This window comes from Thalassophryne amazonica, chromosome 15 (assembly GCF_902500255.1).
Source record: "Thalassophryne amazonica chromosome 15, fThaAma1.1, whole genome shotgun sequence".
NCBI lineage: Eukaryota > Metazoa > Chordata > Actinopteri > Batrachoidiformes > Batrachoididae > Thalassophryne > Thalassophryne amazonica.
Genome location: NC_047117.1, coordinates 44,814,377 through 44,842,259, shown reverse-complemented (window position 1 = coordinate 44,842,259; position 27,883 = coordinate 44,814,377). Strand labels below are relative to the sequence as shown.

The 27,883-nt window shown below is 42.6% G+C and overlaps 1 protein-coding gene across 2 annotated transcripts in view; it reads right to left on the bottom strand.

The window, feature by feature from the left end:
- Positions 1-27,883, bottom strand: part of LOC117526808 (sarcalumenin-like) — a 120,307-nt gene that overhangs the window by 58,807 nt on the left and 33,617 nt on the right. For both annotated transcript variants that reach the window (XM_034188883.1, XM_034188884.1), the window contains exons 2-3: positions 20,809-20,984; positions 19,986-20,769 (exon numbers count right to left, since the gene is read on the bottom strand). In XM_034188883.1, the coding sequence (XP_034044774.1) occupies positions 19,986-20,769; positions 20,809-20,984 (960 nt within the window). The remainder of the gene's footprint in view (positions 1-19,985; positions 20,770-20,808; positions 20,985-27,883) is intronic.

The window sequence follows — 27,883 nt, the reverse complement described above, 5'->3', positions numbered from 1 at the left end:
ACTAAGGGTGGAAATGTTCAGCTCATCAATAATAAACTGACCGCTTTTTTTGCCTTCACCCTTCCCAGCGTGTGTGTGAGAAACGATTTTTAACCATTTGACTATTGACTTGACCCTGAATTTAAGTAGATGCACACATGCATTTGTTATGATATGAACATGCGGAAAACAAATTATTATTTAGCAATTTATTTTTAGTGCAAAATAAATTTTCACTGACAATTTTAATATGAACATCCTGTCCTGCTTCAAACTATAAAAAATAAATATATATATAATAAATAAATAAATATATAATAAATCTTATTGTTATAAAAGTGTATAAATTAACAAAAAAAAATATAATCCAAACAATGTAACAGTGAAAGTCTGAAAAAGTAAACAATACTTATAGCTGTTGTCGCGCACCTTTTCCCATTTGCCCATGTATTTTTGCTTTCTTTTTTGTTTTGTTTTTTTCGAGGAGGAGTAACGACGTTACAGACATTGCTGTTCGTAGGCGTATCTGCAATACCAGTGTCGGTGTCTGTGTCGGTATCAGCCATGCTGCTATGGTCGTCCGACGACCGTCGTCGGCTCTTGATTCTCGTCCGGGATCTTCTTGCGAGCAGATGTCCCTCGACCAATGAGATAAGAGTGATTCTGTATCGTCAACTCGTGTCTGTCAGCTCATTGGTGAAGAGCAGGAGAGAGGCTGGGATCAAATTTACCGTAAGTTTCCATATAAAGCGCCAGTCAATTCCATTGACATTTTACAGACTTTTTGATTCTCACAGAAATACGGGACAAACTGCGTCCCGTTTCAGGTCAATACGGAACGCACACTTTTATTTCCAAATAAGGGACGATTCCGTTTTTCAAGGGACGGTTGGCAACCCTAGCTCCAACACATCACTAGTATTTTGTTGCACCACCTCTGGCTTTTATAACAGCTTGCAGTCTCTGAGGCATGGACTTAAAGAGTGACAAACAGTACTCTTCATCAATCTGGCTCCAACTTTCTATTCTTTTTATTTATTCTATTCTTTCTATTTCTAACTATTTGCAGGCCATGACAATGACCCTATGTGTCTTTTTGCAAGGAATGTTTTCACAGTTTTTGCTCTATGGCAAGATGCATTATCATCTTGAAAAATGATTTCATCATCCCCAAACATCCTTTCAATTGATGGGATAAGAAAAGTGTCCAAAATATCAACGTAAACTTGTGCATTTATTGATGATGTAATGACAGCCATCTCCCCAGTGCCTTTACCTGACATGCAGCCCCATATCATCAATGACTGTGGAAATTTACATGTTCTCTTCAGGCAGTCATCTTTATAAATCTCATTGGACGGCACCAACAAAGTTCCAGCATCATCACCTTGCCCAATGCAGATTCGAGATTCATCACTGAATATGACTTTCATCCAGTCATCCACAGTCCATGATTGCTTTTCCTTAGCCCATTGTAACCTTGTTTTTTTCTGTTTAGGTGATTTATTGACATTCCTGTTCATAGTAGTATTATATTCTGTCTTTAGTTTCTGTTCTCAGTTTGTCCTCATTCCCACTTGTTTGTGTTCACTCCACACCCTGCACCTGCCATTGTGTCTTCATCTCTTCAGGGCCTTTCACATTGAATACTTCAGGCCAATCTGTCAACGCTTCCCAATCGGTCGGATTCGTTTCCAATGCGTCTGACGCATCCGACGCGTGACGTCAGACGACGCGTAACGTCAGACGCATCACTTCAGAAGCGGCAAGGGGGCGGAGGTTGCTACGTCACACTCTGGCTGTTTCCACAACCTGAAAAAAGTTCGATCGCCGTCTTGAATTTGGGTCGCCTGAACCCCAAAATGCTTTAAAAAACAGCAGAACGATTCTCCCATCACCCTGCTGGGAGAAGCTTTTTTTCAGCTACTTTTCGGAGTGACGCCGACCGAGGGAGGACTGACAACTTGGTGGGATATCGATCGAACCGTGACAGCGGGCCGACCCGCACAGGGAAGCCGGCCTTCAGGCATCATCACTGGGCAGACCGAGGCAGGTAGCCGGGGTGATGGAGCAAACCCACTCAGTCCACAATCTCCCACTTTTTGGATATATGCGAAGTCCAAGTTTGCCCAACGGAGTTTAGTTCTGCAGCTTTATCGAGGTGAGAATAATATGAAAATAAAACATGACGTTTACTCAACTGCTATGAAGGATTAATGATCGGCTAACGTTAGCATAGCCTTTTAGCACAGTTGATCTAAGTGAACGCTTTAATTTGTAAATGGTTGTCTTTTTTATTTTTACCAAATAAAGCTACAGCTTTTTTCAGACACCACAAAAACTCAACTTTAAATAACTAATTTTTTCAGGCATTTTTTTTCCATCGTTTTTTCCATTTTTTTTCCCTTTTTTATATATAAACTGTTTAGTGTTTCTTTATATTTAAATAAATATTTTTATTTGTCCCAGTCAGACATTTGCTGTGCAGACAACCAAACTTCCATTGATGAGCTGAACACCACGAAGTCCAGTCGAAAGAACACATCTCCGCTCTTCAAAATAGGAGAAAATTGTCTTCAGCAACACCACCAGAGTTCAAAGCTGCAGAAGAGACCTTCATCTGGTCCGGAGAATCCAGCATAACATCATCTGCTTCTAAATAAAAGGCTCTTTCAACAGCAACTATTTTATTATTTTTTAAAAGCTGTTTCATTTTATATTTTAACAATAAATGAACGGATGATTAAAATGTCCACGAATCAAAGTCAAAAGAAATTTGCACAAATAGAAGCTCTCCACTCGTGCTCAAATTCATATTTTAGAAATGACTCTGTCCTGATAACATTAAAGGCAATTACATATTTTGTCAAAATTAGAAGTTGAAATGACTATAAAAAATTCATCATGAGGTTTATGTCACAGAAATCGTACTTTACAATCACACTGCAGTCATTGTTAAATTATTTCCTGTTGCATTTATAATAAACATTTGTATTTATTTACAGTGTCTATTTTTCTACCAGACTTTAAAAATGTACAAATTTCCATGTTATTTTATTTGTCTAAAAATAAATGTCCAAGGTTCCTTATGTTAAACAAGAAATTATCTCATCTGAAATAACAGGTGGTTTTAATTTACTGATGAAAGGTTTCTAAAGAACCTTTTATTGATTTATTTAGCTATTTTAAGTACAAGTATTCTAAACTTTTTTTTAACAGTAATCAGAAATTCTGAGGTAACAACAACAACAAAAAACATTTCCAAGGATTTTTCTTCAGAAAACTGCTCTATAAATGAGCAGTCCTGTGACACGTTTGTTTTGTACAGATCAGTGGTTTCTGCACCAATCCATTTTGTAGAGATCAGTGGTTTCTACACCAATCCGTTTTGTATAGATCAATGGTTTCTGCCACTAGTCTTCCGTGTTTTGACCAGACGCGTCGTTCCTATTGGACAACGTGAAGGTACGTCACAGCTCAGAGCGTCGAAAGTTGGATTGAACTTTGACGTCAGCCTGCCGACAAGCGGCAATGTGTGCTCCCGTCAGAAGCGTCGGTTTAGCTAGGCTTTTGCCGCGATGCTTTTGACGCATCTAAAAAGCAACGCGCCTCATTGAAAATAATGCTTTTTAGACCGAGTTTTGACGCATTTGACACATCTGACGTATTCAGTGTGAAAGGCCCATAACACTGTGATTCTGTCTGCTTTGTTTTTTTTTAATTCATTCACGCTCTGTGCACCTATCCATGCATCTTTGTATCACTCCACTTTGTGCACACCCTTTCTTCACTATCTTGCACTGTGTACAATCTGTCTTCCCCTGTTACGCCCCCTTCCAGAGACTTCCACACACCTGCTCCACATCACCTTGATGAGTTTGCTCTTCATTTAAACCCTCACAGTCGCACAGCTCACTGCCTGATTGTTTACTTTGTTCACTCTCTCGCCTCTCGTCCTGGCCAGCTTGCTCTCTAGTGCTTTTTGCCCTTGCTTGTGTCCTCCACCTCGCCGTTACCCTGAACTCAGCCTGTTTTTGAGTATGCCTTTGCCCTGCCTGTTATACTCATCGATGCCGTTTGTATGAACTCTGCTCGTTTTTGGACCACGACCCAGCCTGTTCCATGTCTGATACCTCTGCCTGTATGTCTGACTTCCCGTGTACCAAACCCACTGCCTGGTTATCCGATAAAGCTTCTTATTGTCCACAACCAGCCATGTCTGTGAGTTTGCATTGGTCTCCTACCGCTCCTTGCATCAAGCCACCACCAGTCCTGACAAACTGTACCATGTGCAGACATAAAAGGTCTGGAGGGGCAACTATAAGACATATTTAATATAAATGTACAACCCCAATTCCAATGAAGTTGGGACGTTGTGTAAAATGTAAATAAAAACAGAATACAACGATTTGCAAATCCTCTTCAACCTGTATTCAATTGAATACACCACAAAGACAAGATATTTAATGTTCAAACTGATAAACTTTATTGTTTTTGTGCAAATATTTGCTCATTTTGAAAAGGATGCCTCAACACGTTTCAAAAAAGCTGGGACAGTGGTATGTTTACCACTGTGTTACATCGCCTTTCCTTCTAACAACACTCAATAAGCATTTGGGAATTGTGGACACTAATTGTTGATGCATTGCAGGTGGAATTCTTTCCCATTCTTGCTTGATGTACGACTTCAGTTGTTCAACGGTCCGTTGTCGTATTTTGCGCTTCATAATGCTTGACACATTTTCAATGGGAGACAGGTCTGGACTGCAGGCAGGCCAATCTAGTACTCTTTTACTACAAAGCCACGCTGTTGTAACACATGCAGAATGTGGCTTGGCATTGTCTTGCTGAAATAAGCAGGGACGTCCCTGAAAAAGATTTGCTTGGATGGCAGCATGTGTTGCTCCAAACCCTGGATGTACCTTTCAGCATTGATGGTGCCACCACAGATGTGTAAGTTGCCCATGCCATAGGCACTAACACACCCCATACCATCACAGATGCTGGCTTTTAACCTTTGCGCTGGTAACAATCTGGATGGTGTTTTTCCTCTTTTGTCCTGAGGACACGATGTCCATGATTTCCAACAACAATTTAAAATGTGGACTTATCAGACCACAGCACACTTTTCAACTTTGCGTCTGTCCATTTCAAATGAGCTCAGGCCCAGAGAAGGCAGCGGTGTTTCTGGATGTTGCTGATGTATGGCTTTCACTTGCATGGTAGAGGTTTAAGTTGCACTTGTAGATGTAGCGACGAACTGTGTTAACTGACAATGGTTTTCTGAAGTGTTCCTGTTTACAGGATGATGTTGGTTTTTAATGCAGTGTCACCTGAGAGATCAAAGGTCACGGGCATTCAATGTTGGTTTTCAGCCTTGCCGCTTACATGTAGAAATTTCTTCAGATTCTCTGAAACATCTGATTATATTATGGACTGTAGATGTAATCCCTACATTCCTTGCAATTGAATGTTGAGAAACATTGTTCTTAAAGTGTTGGACTATTTTTTCACACAGTTGTTCACAAAGTGATGATCCTCGCCCCATCTTTGCTTGTGAACGGCTGAGCCTTTTCGGGATGCTCCTTTTATACCCCATCATTACACTCGCCTGTTTCCAGTTTGGTGTTCTTTGAGCATTCATCAACTTTCCCAGTCTTTTGTTGCCTTGTCCCAACTTTTTTGAAACATGCTGCAGGCATCCATTTCAAAATGAGCAAATATTTGCACAAAAACAAAAAGGTCTATCAGTTTGAACACTAAATATCTTGTCTTTGTGGTGTATTCAATTGAATATACGAGGGCTGTCAATAAAGTATAGGTCCTTTTATTTTTTTCAAAAACTATATGGATTTCATTCAAAAAAAAAAAAAAATAATAATAATATAGCACCTTCAATTGCACCACAGACTAAAACAGTTAAATGTGGTCTATTAAACATTAGGTCTCTCTCTTCTAAGTCCCTGTTGGTAAATGATATAATAATTGATCAACGTATTGATTTATTCTGCCTAACAGAAACCTGGTTACAGCAGGATGAATATGTTAGTTTAAATGAGTCAACACCCCCGAGTCACACTAACTGTCAGAATGCTCGTAGCACGGGCCGGGGCGGAGGATTAGCAGCAATCTTCCATTCCAGCTTATTAATTAATCAAAAACCTAGACAGAGCTTTAATTCATTTGAAAGCTTGTCTCTTAGTCTTGTCCATCCAAATTGGAAGTCCCAAAAACCAGTTTTATTTGTTATTATCTATCGTCCACCTGGTCGTTACTGTGAGTTTCTCTGTGAATTTTCAGACCTTTTGTCTGACTTAGTGCTTAGCTCAGATAAGATAATTATAGTGGGCGATTTTAACATCCACACAGATGCTGAGAATGACAGCCTCAACACTGCATTTAATCTATTATTAGACTCAATTGGCTTTGCTCAAAAAGTAAATGAGTCCACCCACCACTTTAATCATATTTTAGATCTTGTTCTGACTTATGGTATGGAAATAGAAGACTTAACAGTATTCCCTGAAAACTCCCTTCTGTCTGATCATTTTTTAATAACATTTACATTTACCCTGATGGACTACCCTGCAGTGGGGAATAAGTTTCATTACACTAGAAGTCTTTCAGAAAGCGCTGTAACTAGGTTTAAGGATATGATTCCTTCTTTATGTTCTCTAATGTCATATACCAACACAGAGCAGAGTAGCTACCTAAACTCTGTAAGGGAGTTAGATTATCTCGTCAATAGTTTTACATCCTCATTGAAGACAACTTTGGATGCTGTAGCTCCTCTGAAAAAGAGAGCTTTAAATCAGAAGTGTCTGACTCCGTGGTATAACTCACAAACTCGTAGCTTAAAGCAGATAACCCGTAAGTTGGAGAGGAAATGGCGTCTCACTAATTTAGAAGATCTTCACTTAGCCTGGAAAAAGAGTTTGTTGCTCTATAAAAAAGCCCTCCGTAAAGCTAGGACATCTTTCTACTCATCACTAATTGAAGAAAATAAGAACAACCCCAGGTTTCTTTTCAGCACTGTAGCCAGGCTGACAAAGAGTCAGAGCTCTATTGAGCTGAGTATTCCATTAACTTTAACTAGTAATGACTTCATGACTTTCTTTGCTAACAAAATTTTGACTATTAGAGAAAAAATTACTCATAACCATCCCAAAGATGTATCGTTATCTTTGGCTGCTTCAGTGATGCCGGTATTTGGTTAGACTCTTTCTCTCCGATTGTTCTGTCTGAGTTATTTTCATTAGTTACTTCATCCAAACCATCAACATGTTATTAGACCCCATTCCTGCCAGGCTGCTCAAGGAAGTCCTACCATTATTTAATGCTTCAATCTTAAATATGATCAATCTATCTTTGTTAGTTGGTTATGTACCACAGGCCTTTAAGGTGGCAGTAATTAAACCATTACTTAAAAAGCCATCACTTGACCCAGCTATCTTAGCTAATTATAGGCCAATCTCCAACCTTCCTTTTCTCTCAAAGATTCTTGAGAGGGTAGTTGTAAAATAGCTAACTGATCACCTGCAGAGGAATGGTCTATTTGAAGAGTTTCAGTCAGGTTTTAGAATTCATCATAGTACAGAAACAGCATTAGTGAAGGTTACAAATGATCTTCTTATGGCTTCGGACAGTGGACTTATCTCTGTGCTTGTTCTGTTGGACCTCAGTGCTGCTTTTGATACTGTTGACCATAAAATTTTATTACAGAGATTAGAGCATGTCATAGGTATTAAAGGCACTGCGCTGCGGTGGTTTGAATCATATTTGTCTAATAGATTACAGTTTGTTCATGTAAATGGGGAATCTTCTTCACAGACTAAAGTTAATTATGGAGTTCCACAAGGTTCTGTGCTAGGACCAATTTTATTCACTTTATACATGCTTCCCTTAGGCAGTATTATTAGACGGTATTGCTTAAATTTTCATTGTTACGCAGATGATACCCAGCTTTATCTATCCATGAAACCAGAGGATACACACCAATTAGCTAAACTGCAGGATTGTCTTACAGACATAAAGACATGGATGACCTCTAATTTCCTGCTTTTAAACTCAGATAAAACTGAAGTTATTGTACTTGGCCCCACAAATCTTAGAAGCATGGTGTCTAACCAGATCGTTACTCTGGATGGCATTTCCCTGATCTCTAGTAATACTGTGAGAAATCTTGGAGTCATTTTTGATCAGGATATGTCATTCAAAGCGCATATTAAACAAATATGTAGGACTGCCTTTTTGCATTTACGCAATATCTCTAAAATCAGAAAGGTCTTGTCTCAGAGTGATGCTGAAAAACTAATTCATGCATTTATTTCCTCTAGGCTGGACTATTGTAATTCATTATTATCAGGTTGTCCTAAAAGTTCCCTAAAAAGCCTTCAGTTGGTTCAGAATGCTGCAGCTAGAGTACTGACGGGGACTAGCAGGAGAGAGCATATCTCACCCGTGTTGGCCTCTCTTCATTGGCTTCCTGTTAATTCTAGAATAGAATTTAAAATTCTTCTTCTTACTTATAAGGTTTTGAATAATCAGGTCCCATCTTATCTTAGGGACCTCGTAGTACCATATTACCCCATTAGAGCGCTTCGCTCTCAGACTGCGGGCTTACTTGTAGTTCCTAGGGTTTGTAAGAGTAGAATGGGAGGCAGAGCCTTCAGCTTTCAGGCACCTCTCCTGTGGAACCAGCTCCCAATTCAGATCAGGGAGACAGATACCCTCTCTACTTTTAAGATTAGGCTTAAAACTTTCCTTTTTGCTAAGGCTTATAGTTAGGGCTGGATCGGGTGACCCTGGACCATCCCTTGGTTATGTTGCTTTAGACGTAGACTGTGGGGGGGTTCCCATGATGCACTGTTTCTTTCTCTTTTTGCTCCGTATACATCACTCTGCATTTAATCATTAGTGATCGATCTCTGCCCCCCTTCTCGGCATGTCTTTTTCCTGGTTCTTTCCCTCAGCCCCAACCAGTCTCAGCAGAAGACTGCCCCTCCCTGAGCCTGGTTCTGCTGGAGGTTTCTTCCTGTTAAAAGGGAGTTTTTCCTTCCCACTGTGGCCAAGTGCTTGCTCATAGGGGGTCGTTTTGACGTTGGGGTTTTTCATAATTATTGTATGGCCTTGCCTTACAATATGGAGCGCCTTGGGGCAACTGTTTGTTGTGATTTGGCGCTATATAAGAAAAAAGTTGATTGATTGATTGATATGTTTTTACGTCAGACATGCTTGAACCCTCGTGCGCAAGCATGAGTTTTTCCACGCCTGTCGGTGACGTCATTCGCCTGTGAGCACTCCTTGTGGGAGGAGTCGTCCAGCCCCTCGTCGGAATTCCATTGTCTGAGAAGTTGCTGAGAGCCTGGCGCTTTGTTTGATCAAAATTTTTTCTAAACCTGTGAGACACATCGAAGTGGACACGGTTCGAAAAATTAAGCTGGTTTTCGGTGAAAATTTTAACGGCTGATGAGAGATTTTGAGGTGATACTGTCGCTTTAAGGACTTCCCACGGAGCGAGACGTCGTGCAGTGGTCCCAGGCACCGTCGTCATCCTGTTTCAAGCTGAAAACCTCCACATTTCAGGCTCTATTGATCAGGACGTCGCGAGAGAAGAGAGAAGTTTCAGAAGAAGTCGGTTTCAGCATTTTATCCGGATATTCCACTGTTAAAGGAGATTTTTTTAATGAAAGACGTGTGGACAGGTCCGCGCGTCGGGACGCAGCCGGCGCAGTGCGGCGGCACAGGAAAAACACCTCCATGTTGATAACCATTTGTAAAATCCAGGCGGCTTTTGATGGCTTTCAGTGGAGTGAGTATATGAGAAATTGTTTAACAGTTGGGCATGTTCCAACTTGTCCTTAAGGCTTCCAACAGAGGTGTTTTTCCTGTGGCGGAGCGTCGCGGGGAGACGGAGTGCGGCGGATTATTCTGTGGATTTCCGAATTTTTCTGCTCAGTCCGGTTGGAATGCCGCAGCATTAAGCAGAGTGTTTGTGGATGGCTTAAATGATCCATTAAAAGATGAGCTAGTAGTCCGTGACGAACCAAATGATTTAGATGAGCTAATATCTTTGGTGATTCGTCTAGATGATCGGATAAAGGAGCGTGGACGCGAGAGAGGGCGGCCATCAGAACGGGTTTTTTCGTCTCGGGGCTTTCCCCGACACAGGTCTGGGCTGCCTCTTCTTCGCCCCACTGAGACTCTGCACCTGGGGGGGGGGTTGTTAGGGGCGTTTTTTCTGGTTTGGTTAGGGCCCGGTTCCACTCCAGCCTCGGTGGGCCTTTGTACCGTTCGTCATTGGTGTTGCCGGGGTGTGGTGCAGCGGGAACATACCTCAGTCGGAGGGGTGGGCCGATCTGTTGCCGTTCGCCATTTCGGTAGTTCCACCCCTCCCGATAGGCTGGGGTATGGTCGGGTTGGGGCACCGGACGTATTTCCGGTTTTCCGCTGCGCCTTGGGGTTGGGGCCGGGTTAGTTTGTCCTGTTCCCTTCCCCGGCTTGATGTTTTGTGCCGTTCGCCAAAATTGAGCCGCCGAAAGGCTCTGGGAGGGATCTGGGGTCTTTCGGGGTGCTGGGGAAGGTAACAGGGTTTATCGGTTGTTTTATTTGCCCCCGGGGTTGTTTAATGTAGTCCTCTGGGGGTTGGACTTTTGTGTTTTTTGTTTCCTTCCAGGTTCCACCTCCAGGGTTGATGGGACAGTCCTCTGGGGGGGGAATTGGCTTGTGGGGCCGACTAGCCAAGTGTGGGACCGGGTCTGGGGTTCCTGGGTTGTGGGGAGGGTGCCTCCTGGGGTTTGATGGTATGGTCCTCTGGGGGGCGCCATTGCTCCATGTGTACCTGGGGACCTCTGTGGGATTCCGGCTTTGGCTATTTCTCCTGGAACTGGCGGTAAAGGCCTTCTGGGGGGTGTTGGGCTCTGCAAGTCGTTCTGGGGGGCTTGTTTGTTATTTTTCTTGGTGCATTTATGTTTGTATTGTGTTTGTGGGGCTGTGTTGGGCTTTTGCATTTGGGAGTTTTTTCTTTTCTTCCTGGGGTTGGATGGGACGGTCCCCTGGGGAGGTTTTGTGTTTTTCTTGTATGTTAGGTTGTACTTGGGACTCTTTTGGGGTTTTTGTTGATGCCAGCCGGCCTTCCAGCTGCGGTGCCCTGTCCTGCTGTCTGTGGTGGACCTTGGGAGCGTTACGCTGTCTGCTTCTTGACGAGGACCCCGGAGGGAGGTGCTGTTCTCGGACCTGGTCTGTTCGGTCGCCGGGAGGCTTCCCGTTAAAGGGGGGGTACTGTTGTGTGTTGGGGGGGTTTGGCTGGACATTTTGGTGTTCTTTTCTTTGCTCTCCAGGTGGTATGCAAACTGATTTATTGTCTGTGGAGAAGGTGCTGGCAGAGGAGTCCTTCACCCTCATCAACGTGATGTGCAGCACCTGTGGATGGTGCTCACGTGCAACCTTAAAGACTTTCAGCTGAAGCAGATAATGAGATGGCGTTCTGCATTTAGGCCATGTGTGATTCAAGCAGAATTGCCGGGAACTCGACCTTGTGATGTTCGTTTGTGAGACGCTGAGGACCGCGCCTGGGTTTGACACATCGTGCCTGTGAAGGAGGACGGGTGAGGGACACATGCTGTCAGCACACATCAGAGGTGATTTGATTGTCTGAATAATTGTTAACAGTAACTTGGTATTTTGTTATGCAGTATATGTGAACATTGATGAGAATTGTGCAGCTCGCTTCTCACGGCCGTGGCATGCGGACTGATGATCCTCCACCTGTTGTGAGAAGCTGCTCATTTATATAAAGCTTAAATTCAGACCTGAATGTGTTGCTGATAGTGTGTGCCTTTGAAGGATATTAGTTGTAGCTGCTGACTTACCTCACCTTTTCTATCCTTTGCAGAGTCGGTTTGTCGTGTCCACCTGGGGGGTGTTTGGTGGTGAACGTGGGTCCAGAAGCGCCGGGCTTCGATCCTTTTGGGCGCTGGAGAGCGTGCCGTCCTTCACTCCGTCAGACTGACGCAGTTTACGTTTGTACACTTTGTATTGCACAGAAGGGGGAAAAATAAAATTGTTTTGTTTTTGGAATCGCTTTCTGGTTGTTTTGGCGCTGGGTTCCGTCAGACGCAGGTCCGCTCCTCAACCCGCGTCGACACATAACAGACTCTGCCCATTCGCTCCCCTCAGGATGCGAACTCACGATCTCCGGCATGGAAGTCGGACTCTCTAACCAGAAGGCTAAAACCCAGGGCTCTACCCTTGTGACAAGAGAATTCTTTTGAGCTGTTGGGAGTGACGTTTACTAACTACATATGCACAGTGACACCTGCCTGTTACATAAACTCAATTAAAATGAGTGAATGGAATGCACTGGAAATACATCGCCAACACTTAAATGTCCCAAAATGTTAAATGCACTTAAAGGAACTGAGTTGTTATGACAATTCATTTTTGAGTTAGTTTAATTAATGGAAATGAGTGGCTATAACTTTTTCAAAGTGTGAGTTCCATTAACTAAATTATTGTATTAAAATGGAGTGTTTTGTTTAACATTGTGGCTTTTTGGCGAGGATCTGTGTCTGTCACAAATGGCACAGGAACGTAGTTCTGGCTCCTGTTCTGTGGGACACCTGTTTTGTCTGTGCCACACAGTTAACACACCAGTTCCACCATAAAGTCCTTGTGTGTCATGGGCTGCACTTGCTTGAAACTGCTGATCTCATGATGCAAGATGAATGCATTTGTGGTTGCAATGTCAAGGAAGTGCAGCACACTGTCCTGTACCAGCGTGCAGTTTTCCGATGGGTGGAGTAATACTGGATGAGCTGGTCAGATAGTTCAACTCCACCCATGTTTTTGTTATAAGCCAACACCGAGGTAGGAGAGGGGAATGTCTTTCACTATCCAGCATCCATCCTTTCCATCCTTTACCCTTCTCCATACTGTCTCACCCAAAAATGCATGATGGATGGTGGAGCACACAGACACCTCCCGTGTGTCCATCCACTTTATAAACACTAGAGGTCCCTCTCTTATCCATCTTACAGATCCTCTTTCAGATATTTTTGTGAGAGCATTTGACCTCCCTCTGGGGCATCCTCGTCTGTTCTCCCTGTATGTGCCACATGCCCCAAACTTAATGTTAGCTAGGTCCATGGACAGTTTGGGACTTGTGTAAAAACTGTCCATGTAAATGTGATACCCAGTACCAAGCGAAAATGGCTGGATCAGGTTCATGACCACATCGTATGACAGCCAGTGCTCACAGTCTTGCCAGTGTAAATGATGAACTTGAGTGTGTAGCCATTACTTGAAACAGCCAACACAAACAGATTCATGCCCCATTTTGTTCCTTGTACTTCAAATATTGAGTCATTCCAGTTTTTGGTTACACTGTGCTCACGGACCCCTTAGAAACATTTAATTATATTTTATCTTTTTGATACTATTTAATCTTTATTTCCACCGTATAGCCACACATTGTTAGAATTTTCATACTCTCTCTGTAGCATGGCCCAAACAGAGGGTCACCCCTTTGAGTCTGGTCTGCTCAAGGCTTCTTCCTCAGTTCATTCATTCCTTCAAATCATCAGAGAGAGTTTTCCTTGCCACTGTCACCCCCTCCTGGCTTGCTCTGGGGGTAGGTAAGGTTAGACTTTACCTTTTTTTTTTAGACTTACCTTTTTTAGTTGTGCTTTATAAATGGACAATAAATTGAAATCGAACTAATTAAAATTGAACTAGCTAGGGGCACATGTACCTTCGGGTGTTTTGTTATTTTCGTATGGTAATTGTAATTTTTTTCTTCTTTCTTTCCTTGCAGTGGTGGGCACAGTTCAGATAATCTGATATCACATAATTATCAAAGCTAATGTTTTAGCTTATCGGATTAACTTTTCAGATAAGTTTTAAAACCATCATCGGACCAATTTTCTTCTGATAAATTTAGTTCTGATAACTTTCAGTCCGATAACATTTTCTTTACTGGTAAAATTTAACGGTCAAAAACATTTGTAAAGCCTAAAATCAAACATTTTAGCCCGTTTGTAGCCAAGGAGCAGACTGGCTGCCTGTCGCTTGCTGGTGACGTCATCATTAACCGCAAGACGTGATTGGCCGGTCGTCGCAGGGAGCATTGTGGGTAGTGTAGTTCAGGTTCACTTTGGATGTTGCAGTGACTTGTCAACTCGACACAAAACAACCTGACTAATTTTAACATTATTTCATTTCTTTGTGGCTGTAAATTAATGGCACAGCTGTGTGTACAGAGGGAGGGACTTTTCTTCACGTTTAGACATTGTTTTGGATTTAAAAAAGGACGCTTTATGTGGATTATTTATTCAGATGAATCCCACTGAAACTAACAGGTAAGAATTTATATTTACTACGTGTATTTTACTCTGCCAATCAATGCATTAATGGATGTATTTTGGTTGTTTAAGCCACAGGGTTCAAAGCGTGTGAAAAAAGCGGCAGCTTTTAGCTTGTAAATGACGGTGTATCTAATACCAAGATAAACTGTGACATCTAAAACTGTGTTTAACTGCTTTTGAAAGATGATAACAGTGTTTTGGGTTTTATTTTTTTATTTATTCATTTTCATGTGTTCTTTGTGTTTGTGATCCTTGAATTTACCCAGAAGTCCCTGCGGTGCTTAAAGTGAAACTGGTTTATCAGAAACCAACAGTGTAATCTGATGTGGCCGCGTCCAAATCAATACTAATAATTATCAGTTATCTGTAAAGATAAATTTTTAAGCAGTTTATCGATTTATCGTCATAAAAGATAACTTTTCAGTTATCTTGTTATGGAAGCTAACTTTTTGGTTAGCTGTGCCCACCACTGATCCCTTGTATCTGTGTAAACCAATCAGAAGTGTTCAAGGCAAAAAGCTGTCCAGCCAATGAAACGGAGTAACTCACAGCTGATTACGGGCGTAGTGGAGGAGGCAGGAACTGGCCAGAAAAGATGGTACCTTACACACAACCAACAACAGGCAAGCATTTTACAGTTATGGTACTAAATGGCACTTCTGTGCATTTTGACACATAATCATTTGTCTACACAACTTTAACAAGATCACCAGAAGAACCAGCATATAATATTCACCAATAAATCACAATTATATTGTATTCAGGTGACATTACAATGACCAGATCTATGTGGCATGTATAATCCAAACTTATGCAGGATCACTTATGACTGCACTCAAAAAATGGGTCATTGGATGAACTCAGTTCAATCATGTGCATGATCTAATAAATATTTGTATAACCAACTCAAATAAAATACATTCATGCAAGAAAATATAATTTAATTTAGTTGGTGGAATCTAAGCCAGTGAGTCAGTTTTTTCAGTGTATCACTCAAGCAAATGATTCTTTGGATGAATTCAATTCAATTATGGACAGGATTTAATTGAATTGAATTCATCGAATGCAACAATTTTTTGAGTGCAGGGGAAGATCTATGACATTTTCAACATTATAGTTTCAGATGGTATTGTAATTTACCAACTCTAATCATTATATTTTCTGTTTTGCAAGGAAGCATGGTCAATAGACCTAGAATTGCAAGATTTACAGCTGCACAAGCATTGAGACTGATTCTTGATGCCCAGAGTGAGGATGAAAAGGATGATGGACAAATATATTACAGAATGAAATAAATATGAAGAACCTTAAAACAACCACTTATTTAGAAACATTCCAGTATATAGTCAATGGGGTCATAAATAACCTCATTCTGTCATCCCAGGTTAGCTTGTTGGTAACTCTGAGAATGGGGTATGTTCAGCCTTCATTCGTCATGCCCAGCTCTCACCAGTCTTTACCACACTTCATCTCTTTACCCATTTACGGGTTGGATTGGGAGTTAGGTGGAGTTAAGTGCTACTAAGACGGTGACGTTTGGAGCCAGCCACACCAATTGAACTTCAAATCCACTCCATAGAAAACCTATGGGTAACCTCATAAAGGGTTTGCCCAGTATTTATATATAGTCTACATATGGTCCTTTCATCTAATCTCTGAGAATACTGGGGCATTTACCCATCTAAAAAGCCCTTGGAGTATGTCACTGGTCTTACATCATTACATGGTGAGCACTCACAGAACGTTCCACCCGCGAAGAATGAATTGATGACATGAGGACATGACATGAATATCTGAGGAACTAAGGTACATCAGTTTGCACTGTTTATTGCACCACTTCATTACATTACTGCTTTATGCAGTTTAGTCTCTCTCTCTCTCTCTCTCCCTCTCTCTGGGCTTTTATTAGCATTATTTTCAAATAAGCATTTTCTATGAAAAAACAACAAACCAAACAAAAAACCAAGACTGGGTCTTCAGAACGTATTTTTTTTTCAAAAACATGTCTTGACAAAGGGGGTCATCTTATAATTGTGTTTATATTTTGCCAAAATCATTTATTTCTGTAATTATTTTGAATTTTTGTGGATGTAAACTGGTGACCCACTGAAAATCTGACATCATGAACAAAACAAACTGCAATAAATCTATCTGGTAACTGTACCTTTTATGGAAATGAAGAAGACAAACTGTCTTGACATACTCTGGTTTGTCAAACATTATGTTTAACAAACCAGAGTATGTGGAGTATGGGAAAGTTGAGTTTGAATGTTTTTAGACAAGTCTCTGGTAAACATGTATGAAACTGTTTCTGCAACAGACAAGTGATACATGGATGAAATGTTTGACTTTTCCAGCTGCTGACGTGTTAAGCGCTGTGACACTTGCATGCTGGATCAGGCACAGGGAAGCATGGCTGTAGTGCCAGTGTTCCCTCAGAATGGAAGTGTTGCACCTCATCTGAGTCTTCTGATTAGAGGGGTACTCACATTCAGTGATGGGAAAGTTTTTCAACAATCACTCAAGATAATGCCCTTAATTACAGAAGCAATATGGCTGGATCCACGTGCTGGATTGGATGATTTCTGTGGCAGACGCGGGATGGACTCCGCTGTAGGAAAAAATCATAGTGCCTCGATGACCCTCCCCAACCCCCCGATGGTGGACTGGACGCCTGCATGGACTCTCGTCAATTATTGTTGTGTTGTGTTCTGTATTGTAAACCTTTTTGGTAGAATGGCCTAAGCATTGGGTCACCCCTTTGAGACTGGTCTGCTTGAGGTTTCTTCCTCAAATCACCAGAGGGAGTTTTTCCTTACCACTGTCACCTGTGCGCTTGCTCTAGGGGTTGGTAAGGTTAGACCTTACTTAAAGCGCCTTGAGGCAGCTTTGTTGTGATTTGGCACTATATACGAGGTCTGTTAGAAAAGTATCAGATCTTTTTATTTTTTGCAAAAACGTGATGGATTTGAATCACGTGTGCTTGCATCAGCCAACCTTGAACCTTCGTGTGCATGCATGAATTTTTTCACACCTGTCGATTGCGTCATTTGCTGGTAAGCAGCCTTTGTGTGAGGTCGTGTGTAGTGCGCTCGGCGGATTTTCATTGCAAGGAAAATGGCGGAACGACTGGAGCAGCGCTACTGCATCAAATTTTGCCAGAAACTGGGCGACAGCCAGGTGGAAACCATTCAGAAGATTCAGACGGCTTTCGGTGACGATCCAATGGGCATCACACAGATTAAGGAGCGGTAGAACCGGTTTAAAGACATCCGCACAACGGTGGTTAGTGAGCCACGCTCCAGTCGGCCATCAACATGCTGAAATGACCAGATCATTTCCAAAGTGAACGCTGTGGTGATGTGGGACCGTCGTGTGACTATCCGAAAATTGTGGAAGAGGTGGACATCAGCACTTTTTCGGCACATTCCACTGTGACAGAAGATTTGGCCCTGAAAAGAGTGGCTGTGAAATTTGTGCCGAAGCTTCTGACAGCGGAGCAAAAGCACCTTCGTGTTGAAGTCTCACAGGACATGCTATGACATGCCCACCTCTTCCACAATTTCTTGGATAGTCACACGACTGAAAAGTCACCAAAAGCCGTCTGAATCATCCGAATGGTTTCCACCTGGCTGTCGCCCAGTTTCTGGCAAAATTTGATGCGGCGCTGCTCCAGTCGTTCCGTCTTTTTCCTTGCAATGAAAATCCGCCAAGCGCACTACACATGTCCTCACACAAAGGCTGCTTACCAGCAAATGATGCAATTGACAGGCGTGAAAAAATTCACGCATGCACACGAAGGTTCAAGGTTCGCTAATGCAAGCACACGTGATTCAAATCCATCAGGTTTTTGCAAAAAATAAAAAGGTCCGATACTTTTCTAACAGACCTCGTAAATGTAATAAATTGAAATTGAAGCAATGACTGTGTGAGGGCAATTCTAATGTCAGGGGATCCTGCCTCCTTTGCCTGTTTATGTTTCTCAGAATATTGTAGGTTACTGCCCTGCACTGTCACTTTATAGGTTTTATGACCTTTTACCACTTTACAGTTGTATGCAAATGTTTGGGCACCCCTGATAATTTTCATGATTAACACACTGATATTTGAGAAGTGAAATGAAGTTTCTAGTATTTACAGAAAGTGTGCAATAATTATTTAAACACAATTAGGCAGGTGCATAAATTTGGGCATCCTTGTCATTTAATTGATTTGAATACATTTAGCACTAATTATTGGAACACAAAATTGTTTTTGTAAGCTCATTGACCCTCGACCTCCTTACACACGTGAATTCAATCATGAGAAAGGGTATTTAAGGTGGCCATTTGCAAATGTTTCCCTTCTTTGCATCTTTCTAATGAGTGGCAACATGGGAGCCTCTAAACAACTCTCAAATGACCTGAAAACAAAGATTGTTCAACATCATGTTTTAGGGGAAGGTTACAAAAAGCTATCTCAGAGATTTCAGCTGTCAATTTCCACTGTGAGGAACACAGTGAGGAAATGGAAGACCACAGGCACAGTACTAGTTAAGGCCCGAAGTGGCAGGTCAAGAAAAATCTCAGATCAGCTGAAGCGAAGGATGGTGAGAACAGTCATAGTCAACCCACAGACCTGCTCCAAAGACCTACAACATGATCTTGCTGCAGATAGTGTCTCTGTGCATCGTTCAACTATACATTGCACTTTGCACAAAGAGATGCTGTAATGCAGAGGAAGCCTTTTCTGAGTACACACCACAAACAAAGTTGCTTGAGGTATGCTAAAGCACATTTGGACAAGCCAGCTTCATTTTGGAATAAGGTGCTGTGGACTGATGAAAATAAAAGTGAGTTATTTGGACATAGCAAGGAGCAGAAAAAGAACACAACATTCCAAGAAAAATACTTGTTACCTACAGTAAAATTCGGAGGTGGTTCCATCATGCTGTGTGGCTGTGTGGCCAGTGCAGGTACTGGGAATCATGTTAAAGTTGATGGTCACATGGATTCCAATCAATATCAGCAGATTCTTGAGAACAATGTTCATGAATCAGTGACAAAGTTGAAGTTGCGCTGGGGCTGGATCTTTCAACAAGACAACGGCCGAAAACACTGCTCAAAATCTACTAAGGCATTCATGTAGAGGAACAAGTACAACATTCTGGAATGGCCACCTCACTCTTCAGACCTGAATATTATTGAAAATCTGTGGTGTGATTTTAAGTGGGCTGTCCATGCTCAGAAACCAACAAACCTGAGCTGTTTTATAAGGAATAATGGTCCAAAATACCTTCAACCAGAATCCAGACTCTTATTGGAAGCATTTAGAGGCTGTTATTTCTTCAAAAGGAGGATCTACTAAATATTTTTTTCTGTTGGGGTACCTAAATTTATGCACCTGCCTAATTTTGTTTAAAGAATTGTTGCACACTTTCTGAAAATCCTATAAACTTCATTTCACTTCTCAAATATCACTGTGTTTGTCTGCTATATGATATATTTAACTGAAATTGCTGATCCAAACAACCAATGATTTATAAAGGAAAATCATGGAAATCACCAGGGGTGCCCAAACTTTTACATACAACTGTATTTTCTAGATGACAGCAGAAATGACTTCAGACGTAGTAGAGAAGGAACCAGTATCTTCTTTTTGTACCTGTGGCTTCAGGCTGTGTCAGATCCTCTGTAGTCACTTCCTCAAGGACAACCGATACATCTTCCATGACAGGAGGATCCTCCAGTGAGGCTGCCTCTTCTCCTACAGCTTCTTCTTGAGCATGTTCTTGTGTGGTGTCCTCCACAGCAGACTCTGAACTCACCTTTGCTTCTTTAACCATTTGTAACTTGTTTTCAGGATCTGGAATCACCTCTGGCTCTGGTGCTGAAATGTGTTCTGGCTCTTGTTCTGGTTTTTGTGTCATGCTTGTTTCTGATTCATGCGCTAAACTACCGTCAGCCTCATCTTCTGACTCTGGCTCTGGTAGCAGTTCTGTCTGTGCTTGTGCTGGTGCAGGGTCTGCTGTAGGAACATCTGCAGACTCATCCTCACTGACCTCATCCTCAGCTGTTTCCTCTTGTGCATCTTCACCTTGTGGCTCCTGGATGTCTTCTTTGCCTCCTTGTCCAGCAGCTGGTTCATTCTCTTGTGCATCTGTTGGAGGACCACTTGATTCTTCTTTTTGATCTTTGAATAATTCCTCCTCTGCTTCTTTGTCCTCTTCAATGCTCAAATTCCTTCCAACTGTGTCTGTTTTTTTCTCCTCATCAGGCAAATAAACCTCCTCAATCTCAGCATTTTGATCCTCCAAGGATTCAGTCTCCTCTACAGTTTGTATGTTAGCATCTTTCTGGGATGTCACCTCTTCCTCAGATTGGGAAGCAGCTACCTCTTGATCTTCTCCAGCACTGGTTGCATCCTCAGCAGGAGCTGATTCCTGTTCCTCCTCTTTGTGCTCCGAGAGGGAAGCTGGGTCTCCAGCAGGATCTGAACCTGATGGGGGTTTGCTGGTCTGGCACATTGCTCCCTCTGGGGATGGAGTGTCATTGGAAGAGCTGCTACGATCATCTGTCAAGTCACAGCCACATGAGAATGGGTCTCCTTCTAACTGCTGAAGGTGCAGATGCACCAGAGGCTCCTCGTCTTTAACGGACGCCCCTATCAAGAGAATGGAGACAAAGGGAGAGAAACTGCAATTATACACACACTATTAGTTACAGAGATATAAAATTGGATCTACCCACAACAATAAGAAAGACATTTCACATTTTTCCTAATCAAATGTAAAAAATTCCATTGAAATGTCATGTATCCACAGAGTCATAAATCCACTTATTTTTATGAGTAGAAGACAGGTCCTGTGCTGTAGAACAATCTGTTTGGGACATGTCCACCTATCTATAGGGTGCATATTGTAAACCTGAGTGCAAAGGGGCTGGATTACTGGTACCCATTATTCAAGCATGTACTGTGTATTTTGTAGCAATTGAAAAGTCAATCAATTGAAAAGTCACGTGTCATCTCCTTAATGCAAGAGTACAAGCTGCACAGTGCAGTGGTATCAAATGGACACACATAAAAGGTGTGGAGAGGACATCTTATGAGGAAACATAACCATGCAGACACAGACATAATGTTCAAAGTTGCCATGACAGTTGGATTAACAGCTATGTGAATACTGCATCCTGCAACGCCTGTTATATCAACTGTGTGACGAGTATCCACTGACCACCATGCACAACTATGCATGTAAAGTGAAGATATGCCAAGTGGACTTTCAAACGTGATTCACTCACTAATATTTGGTGGTTCTGAGTTGACTGGAGGACAAACTACCAGAATGCTGGCACTGGGGATGTTGAACAGCCTGGCAGGATGATTAGTTACAAAACTGCTCAAAACTACCAGTCCAATGAGACAGTACAGTAGTGAGCGCTGTCTCCTGTCTTTTTGTTAGTACCATAGTCTCTAGGCTGTATAACGGGTCACCAACCCTGTTCCTGAAGGGCACCTGCCCTGCATGTTTTCTAACTCTCCCTGATCCACTCCCAGGCAATTAACTCTATCAGGTGTGCTCAACCAATCAACATCTGGAAGACACCACTTTAAAAAAAACAGGTGTGACTTGAGTAGGTTGACATGGAAAACATGCAGGGCAGAGGCTCTCCAGGAACAGGGTTGGTGACCCCTGAGATACAGATTTGAACAAAAGCTCATAATGGTCAGTATTTTTGATTGACTGATGATGAAGTCACAAAGCAGGGCGATACAGATCGTAAGGCCACTTATCACATTCTTATGGGAAGATACTAGAGAGTTCTCCAGAAATGTAGGGTCTACATACAATATATATATATAGGTATATATATCTATATATATATAGATATATATACAGATATATATATATCTATATATAGATATATATATATATAGATATATATATATGTATTGCTAAGGGCTATCCGGTCCCTGTACGACCGCAGCAGGAGCTTGGTTCACATTGCCGGTAATAAGTCAAACCTGTTTCCAGTGCACGTTGGCCTCCACCAGGGCTGCCCGTTGTCACCGGTTCTGTTCATTGTTTTTATGGACAGAATTTCTAGGCGCAGCCAGGGTGTAGAGGGGGTCTGGTTTGGGAACCACAGAATCTCGTCTCTGCTGTTTGTGGACGATGTGGTTCTGTTGGCTTCGTCAAATCAGGACCTTCAGCGTGCACTGGGGCGGTTTGCAGCCGAGTGTGAAGCGTCCGGGATGAAAATCAGCACCTCCAAATCCGAGGCCATGGTTCTCGTCCGGAAAAAGGTGCTTTGCCCTCTTCAGGTTGGTGGAGTGTCCTTGCCTCAAGTGGAGGAGTTTAAGTATCTCGGGGTTTTGTTCACGAGTGAGGGACGGATGGAGCGTGAGATCGATAGACGGATTGGTGCAGCATCTGCAGTGATGCGGTCGCTGTATCGGACCGTCGTGGTGAGGAGAGGGCTGAGTAGGAGGGCAAAGCTCTCGATTTACCGATCGATCTACGTTCCGATCCTCACCTATGGTCATGAGATTTGGCTCATGACCGAAAGAACGAGATCGCGAGTACAAGCGGCAGAGATGAGTTTCCTCCGCAGTGTGGCTGGGCGCCCCCTTAGAGATAGGGTGAGGAGCTCGGTCACTCGGGAGGAGCTCGGAGTCGAGCCGCTGCTCCTCCACGTCGAAAGGAGTCAGTTGAGGTGGCTCGGGCATCTTTTCCAGATGCCCCCTGGACGCCTCGCTGGAGAGGTGTTCCAGGCACGTCCCACTGGGAGGAGGCCCCGGGGAAGACCCAGGACACGCTGGAGGGACTACATCTCTCGGCTGGCTTGGGGAACGCCTTGGGGTTCCCCCGGAGGAGCTGGGGGAGGTGTGTGTGGATCGGGAGGTCTGGGCGGCTTTGCTTGAGCTGCTGCCCTGCGACCCGACTCCAGATAAAGTGGAAGAAGATGTGTGTATATATATATATATATATATATATATATATATATGTATGTATGTATGTATATATATATATATATATATATATATATATATATATATATATATATATATATATATATATATATATATATATATATGTGTATGTATGTATGTGTGTGTGCGTGCCCAGATTGTGTACTCGGACCATAGACCTGTTGTCTTCTGTGTTCAAAGTTGCACCTAACATCAGTATTATAATATCATGCAAGTGCCACCCTGGATAGTGAATTCAGGTTGCCCCTTATCATTGCAAAGTCGAGGCACACCAAGCCATTTTCTCCACGGTTACCAGATCCATGAGGACTAGTACAGTCCTTGTACCCAGTTCTGTCAGTGCCGGTGTTTGCACTAAAATCACCCATGACCAATGGCAACTCTGTGGCAGATGTTAAAAATTGAGTGAAGCTCTGAGTAAAATCTTTCCCTCATCAAGACATTACTCAGTATGGTCGGAGGAGAGACTGAGACTACAGATAAGACACCCAGAGAATACTTAATTTGGAGCCTCCAAATACCCTCAAATACCCTCACTGACAGGTGTGATATCTGATACAACTGGAAGTAGCTAGGGTGCCACACTAACTGCCACTCCTTTGGCACGCTAACCATTGAGGTGACCACCAGACCTAAAGTAGATGCATCCATCCACTGAGTACTGGCCACGTCTTCCAGACCTTCAAATCTCAGACAGCAAAGCCATTGCAATGCAGCACTTTAGTTTCCAAGCTCCCTCAGCACCCAGTGAAGACGGTCATCTTTGCTAAGAAAAAGGAAGTTCCAATTGCATAAGTGGCCACAGGTTTGGACCTGCCAAGTCCAGCCTCTTGCTGCACAGCAAGAAGGTCATGGGATCAATTCCCACCTGTGGCTTTTCAGTGTGGAGTTTGCATGTTCTTCCCGTGTTTGCGTGGGTTCCTTCCGGGAAATGAGGCTCCAAACAGCTTTCTGCCATTGCAGTCATACTGCATTGGACCCACAGATGAAAGGCGGTGGTGATGGCAGCAGGAGTTTGTGCCATGGAGTGTGGCTATATTGTGGTATATTGTGTGGCATATTCAGATAGCATTTCCTTTTATTTTGCAAAGACATTGAAACACAGCTTCCACCAATCCTCAAACTTTTGTTTAATGTGCAACCCAATTAAATAACCTAGCTATTGTTGCCCCATAGTATACAAATAATGAATGTTTATGAGTTCAATGGTACGAAGGAGGTGAAAGCTGGAACATACCCACTCAACTTTGCTTTGTTGAATGGTACGTTCCAGCTTTCACTGAATTAAATATTCATTCCATTGAAAGAATGGAAAAACAGTCATTAATTGTTTTATATAACTAGAAAAAAGATCATTGTCATTTGATATTTTATTAATTTATAAACAACAGAAAAGTGACTTACATTTTGGTGTGCGTCACTGGTACTGAAGAGTCAAACGCAAACTTTAAATAGGAGTCCAAAATTGTTCTCCAAAACTGACCTTTGTCACCATTCTTGCTGCTTTTACCTCATAACTCCATAACATTCAGTCGTAGATAGCCAAATAGTCCTATACCTTTTTGGAATCTTTATGATCAGGCAAATCATGTGGTGTAATTTTCTATATAATTGGAACATTTTTAATTTTGACCCCGTGTACTTCTTCAATTGACCCCTACCTGGCCACCTATTGAAAATTCAAGTGGCCAATCAGTTTTTTCAAGAGTTCATGTCTATGGATTATTCGTGTCAAATTTGATGCTTGTATTACCATTTGCAGGATTCCACTCTAAATATTCTCTTATCCTCTGCACTATATTTCACACATTTTAATTTGTTTATTCCATTTCAAATACATTTTTTTTCCTAAAATGATTTTCCTTAACTCAAACTGGGTTGCTTGATGCGAGGACGTTTCGCTTCAAATCGCAGAAGCTTCCCCAGCTAAAATTCTTGCTCTGGTAGTCTGACTTCTGTCTTGACTCTTGTAGAGAACAATAACAGAAGCCACAAAAGCTGGAGTTTTAAACCTAACCAGACCCCTCCTACCGAGAGGCAGACTGCTATTGGCTAGTGACTAAACAATTGCTTTAATTAGCACCTATTGTGCTCTAGTTAGCACCCTCCTAATGAGCTTGTGTTCAAGGGGGTGGTTTGAGCTCCAGACAGGGGTTTACAGAAAACCCACTCACACTAACCAATATTTGCTCTTTGGCTCAAACCACCCCTTGAACACAAGCTCGGGGTGATCAGGACTCTTCAACACAGAGCCCTACAGGTGCTCACAACTACAGAGGGAAGGGCTAAAGAACAACAACATGTCCGGAAAGCCCTCACAGTATGTGGGTACCCATGATGGTTCCTGGATAAAGTGCAGAAGTCCCAAAGAACAAAGAGACCAGACAGACAGGAGATGGAGTCAAGAAGAAGAGGAGTGTCTCTCCCTTATTTAGCAGGAATAGGGGAAAAACTATAGAGGATCTTCAGACAGCACAAAATCCCAGTTTACTTTAAACCTGTTAACACCTTGAGACAAAAATTAGTTCACCCTAAGTACAGGATAAACAGAGCAATGTAGTGTATTCTATCAGATGTCAGGTTAACTGTAACAAACACTACATAGGTGAGACTAAGCAGGCGTTGCACAAAAGGCTATACCAGCACTGCAGAGAGGGCGCCAGTGGACCTCAGTCTGCAGTTTATCTCCACGTTAAAGACACCAACCATGTGTTTGAGGACAAGGACGTTAAAATCTTAGCCAGAGAAAAGAAATGGTTTGAGAGGGGAGTGAAGGAAGCATTGTATGTGAAACAGTTGAAACCCAGCCTTAACCAGGGAGGGGGCCTGAGACATGCTTTGTCCCCTGTTTACAATGTGGTACTCAGGGCAAAGCAGTTTCAGTCTTTTGTTCATGGTAATGAGTCATTCACGTCATCAGGAGAGTCATCAGGAGAGGTGTCAGTCCCTTCACTAGGAGGGTGCTAACTAGAGCACAATAGGTGCTAATTAGAGCAATTGTTAGTCACTAACCAATAGCAGTCTGTCTCTCGGTAGGAGGGGTCTGGTTAGGTTTATGACTCCCGCTTTTGCTGGCTTCTGTTATTCTTCTCTACAAGAGTCAAGACTGAAGTCAGACTACCAGAGCAAGAAATTTAGCTGAGGAAGCTTCTGCGATTAGAAGCGAAACGTCCTTGCATCAAGCAACCCAGTCCAGTCGAAGATTCAAGCTTCTCCACTACCTCCTCAGTATTGACATGTCAATATTTCTCTCTTTTGCCACTGATATGATGGACTTTCCACCCACCACATCATTGGCTGCTTTCTCCATCCTGTCAAGGGGTGTTGAGCCCCAGCTTGTTTTGCTTCTGTAGGTTCTAGACATGATACCTTTTCTATAATGGCTAACATATGAGAAACACACCAAACCGGTTGAGTATACTCAACTGAAATACTACGACGTCTGTGATAAAAGTAACGGACCTTATTATTTTTTTCAAAAACCATATGGATTTGAATCACGTGTGATTACATCAGACATGCTTGAACCCTCGTGGGCATGCGAGAGTTTTTGCATGCCTGTCGGTTACGTGATTCGCCTGTGGGCAGTCTTTGAGTGAGGAGTCGCCCACCCTCTCGTCGTTTTTTCATTGTTTATGAATGGCTCAGAGACTGCTGCTTTGTTTGATCAAAATTTTTTCAAAACTGTAAGGCACAACTGAGTGGACACCATTCGATAAATTCAGCTGGTTTTCGGTAAAAATTTTAATGGCTGATGAGAGATTTTGGTCTGGTAGTGTCGCTTTAAGGACGGCCCACGGCGCCTGACGGCGATCTGCGCTTCAAGGCGGCAGCGTCTCGCCGTTTCAAGTTGAAAACTTCCACATTTCAGGCTCTGTTGACCCAGGAAGTCGTCAGAGAACAGAGAACTTGCAGAAGAAGTCGGCATGAGGAGTTTATTCGGACATTCCATTGTTAATGGACATTTTGTAATGAAAGAACGTGCGGGCAGAGTCGCATGTTGGGCCGGACCCGACCGCGGGGGGTCGCGACAGGAAAAACACCTCCGTTGGAAACCTTAACGGGCAAGTTGGAACATGCCCAAGCTGTTAAACAATTTCTCAGTTACTCACTTGTTGAAAGCCATCAAAAGCCGCCTGAATTTTACAAATGGTTTTCAACACGGAGGTGTTTTTTCCTGTCGTGGCACACACAGATTCGCCGAGTCGTCACGGAAATGACTCGGCGAATTTGCGCGCACGTCTTTCATTACAAAATGTCCTTAAACAGTGGAATGTCCGCATAAAGTCCTCATGCCGGCCTCTTCTGAATCTTCTCTGTTCTCTCACGACGTCCTGTGTGAATTAAGCCTTAAATTAGAATGTTTTCAGGTCGAAACAGGCCGACGACAGCGCCTGGAAATGCTGCGCGACGTCCCGCTCCGTGGGAAGTCCTTACAGCGACAGAAACACCCCATAATCTCTCATCAGCCGTTAAACTTTTCACCGAAAGCCAGCTTAATTTCTCGAATAGTGTCCACTCAGATATCCCTCACAGGTCCAGAAAAAATGTTGATAAAGCAACGCGCG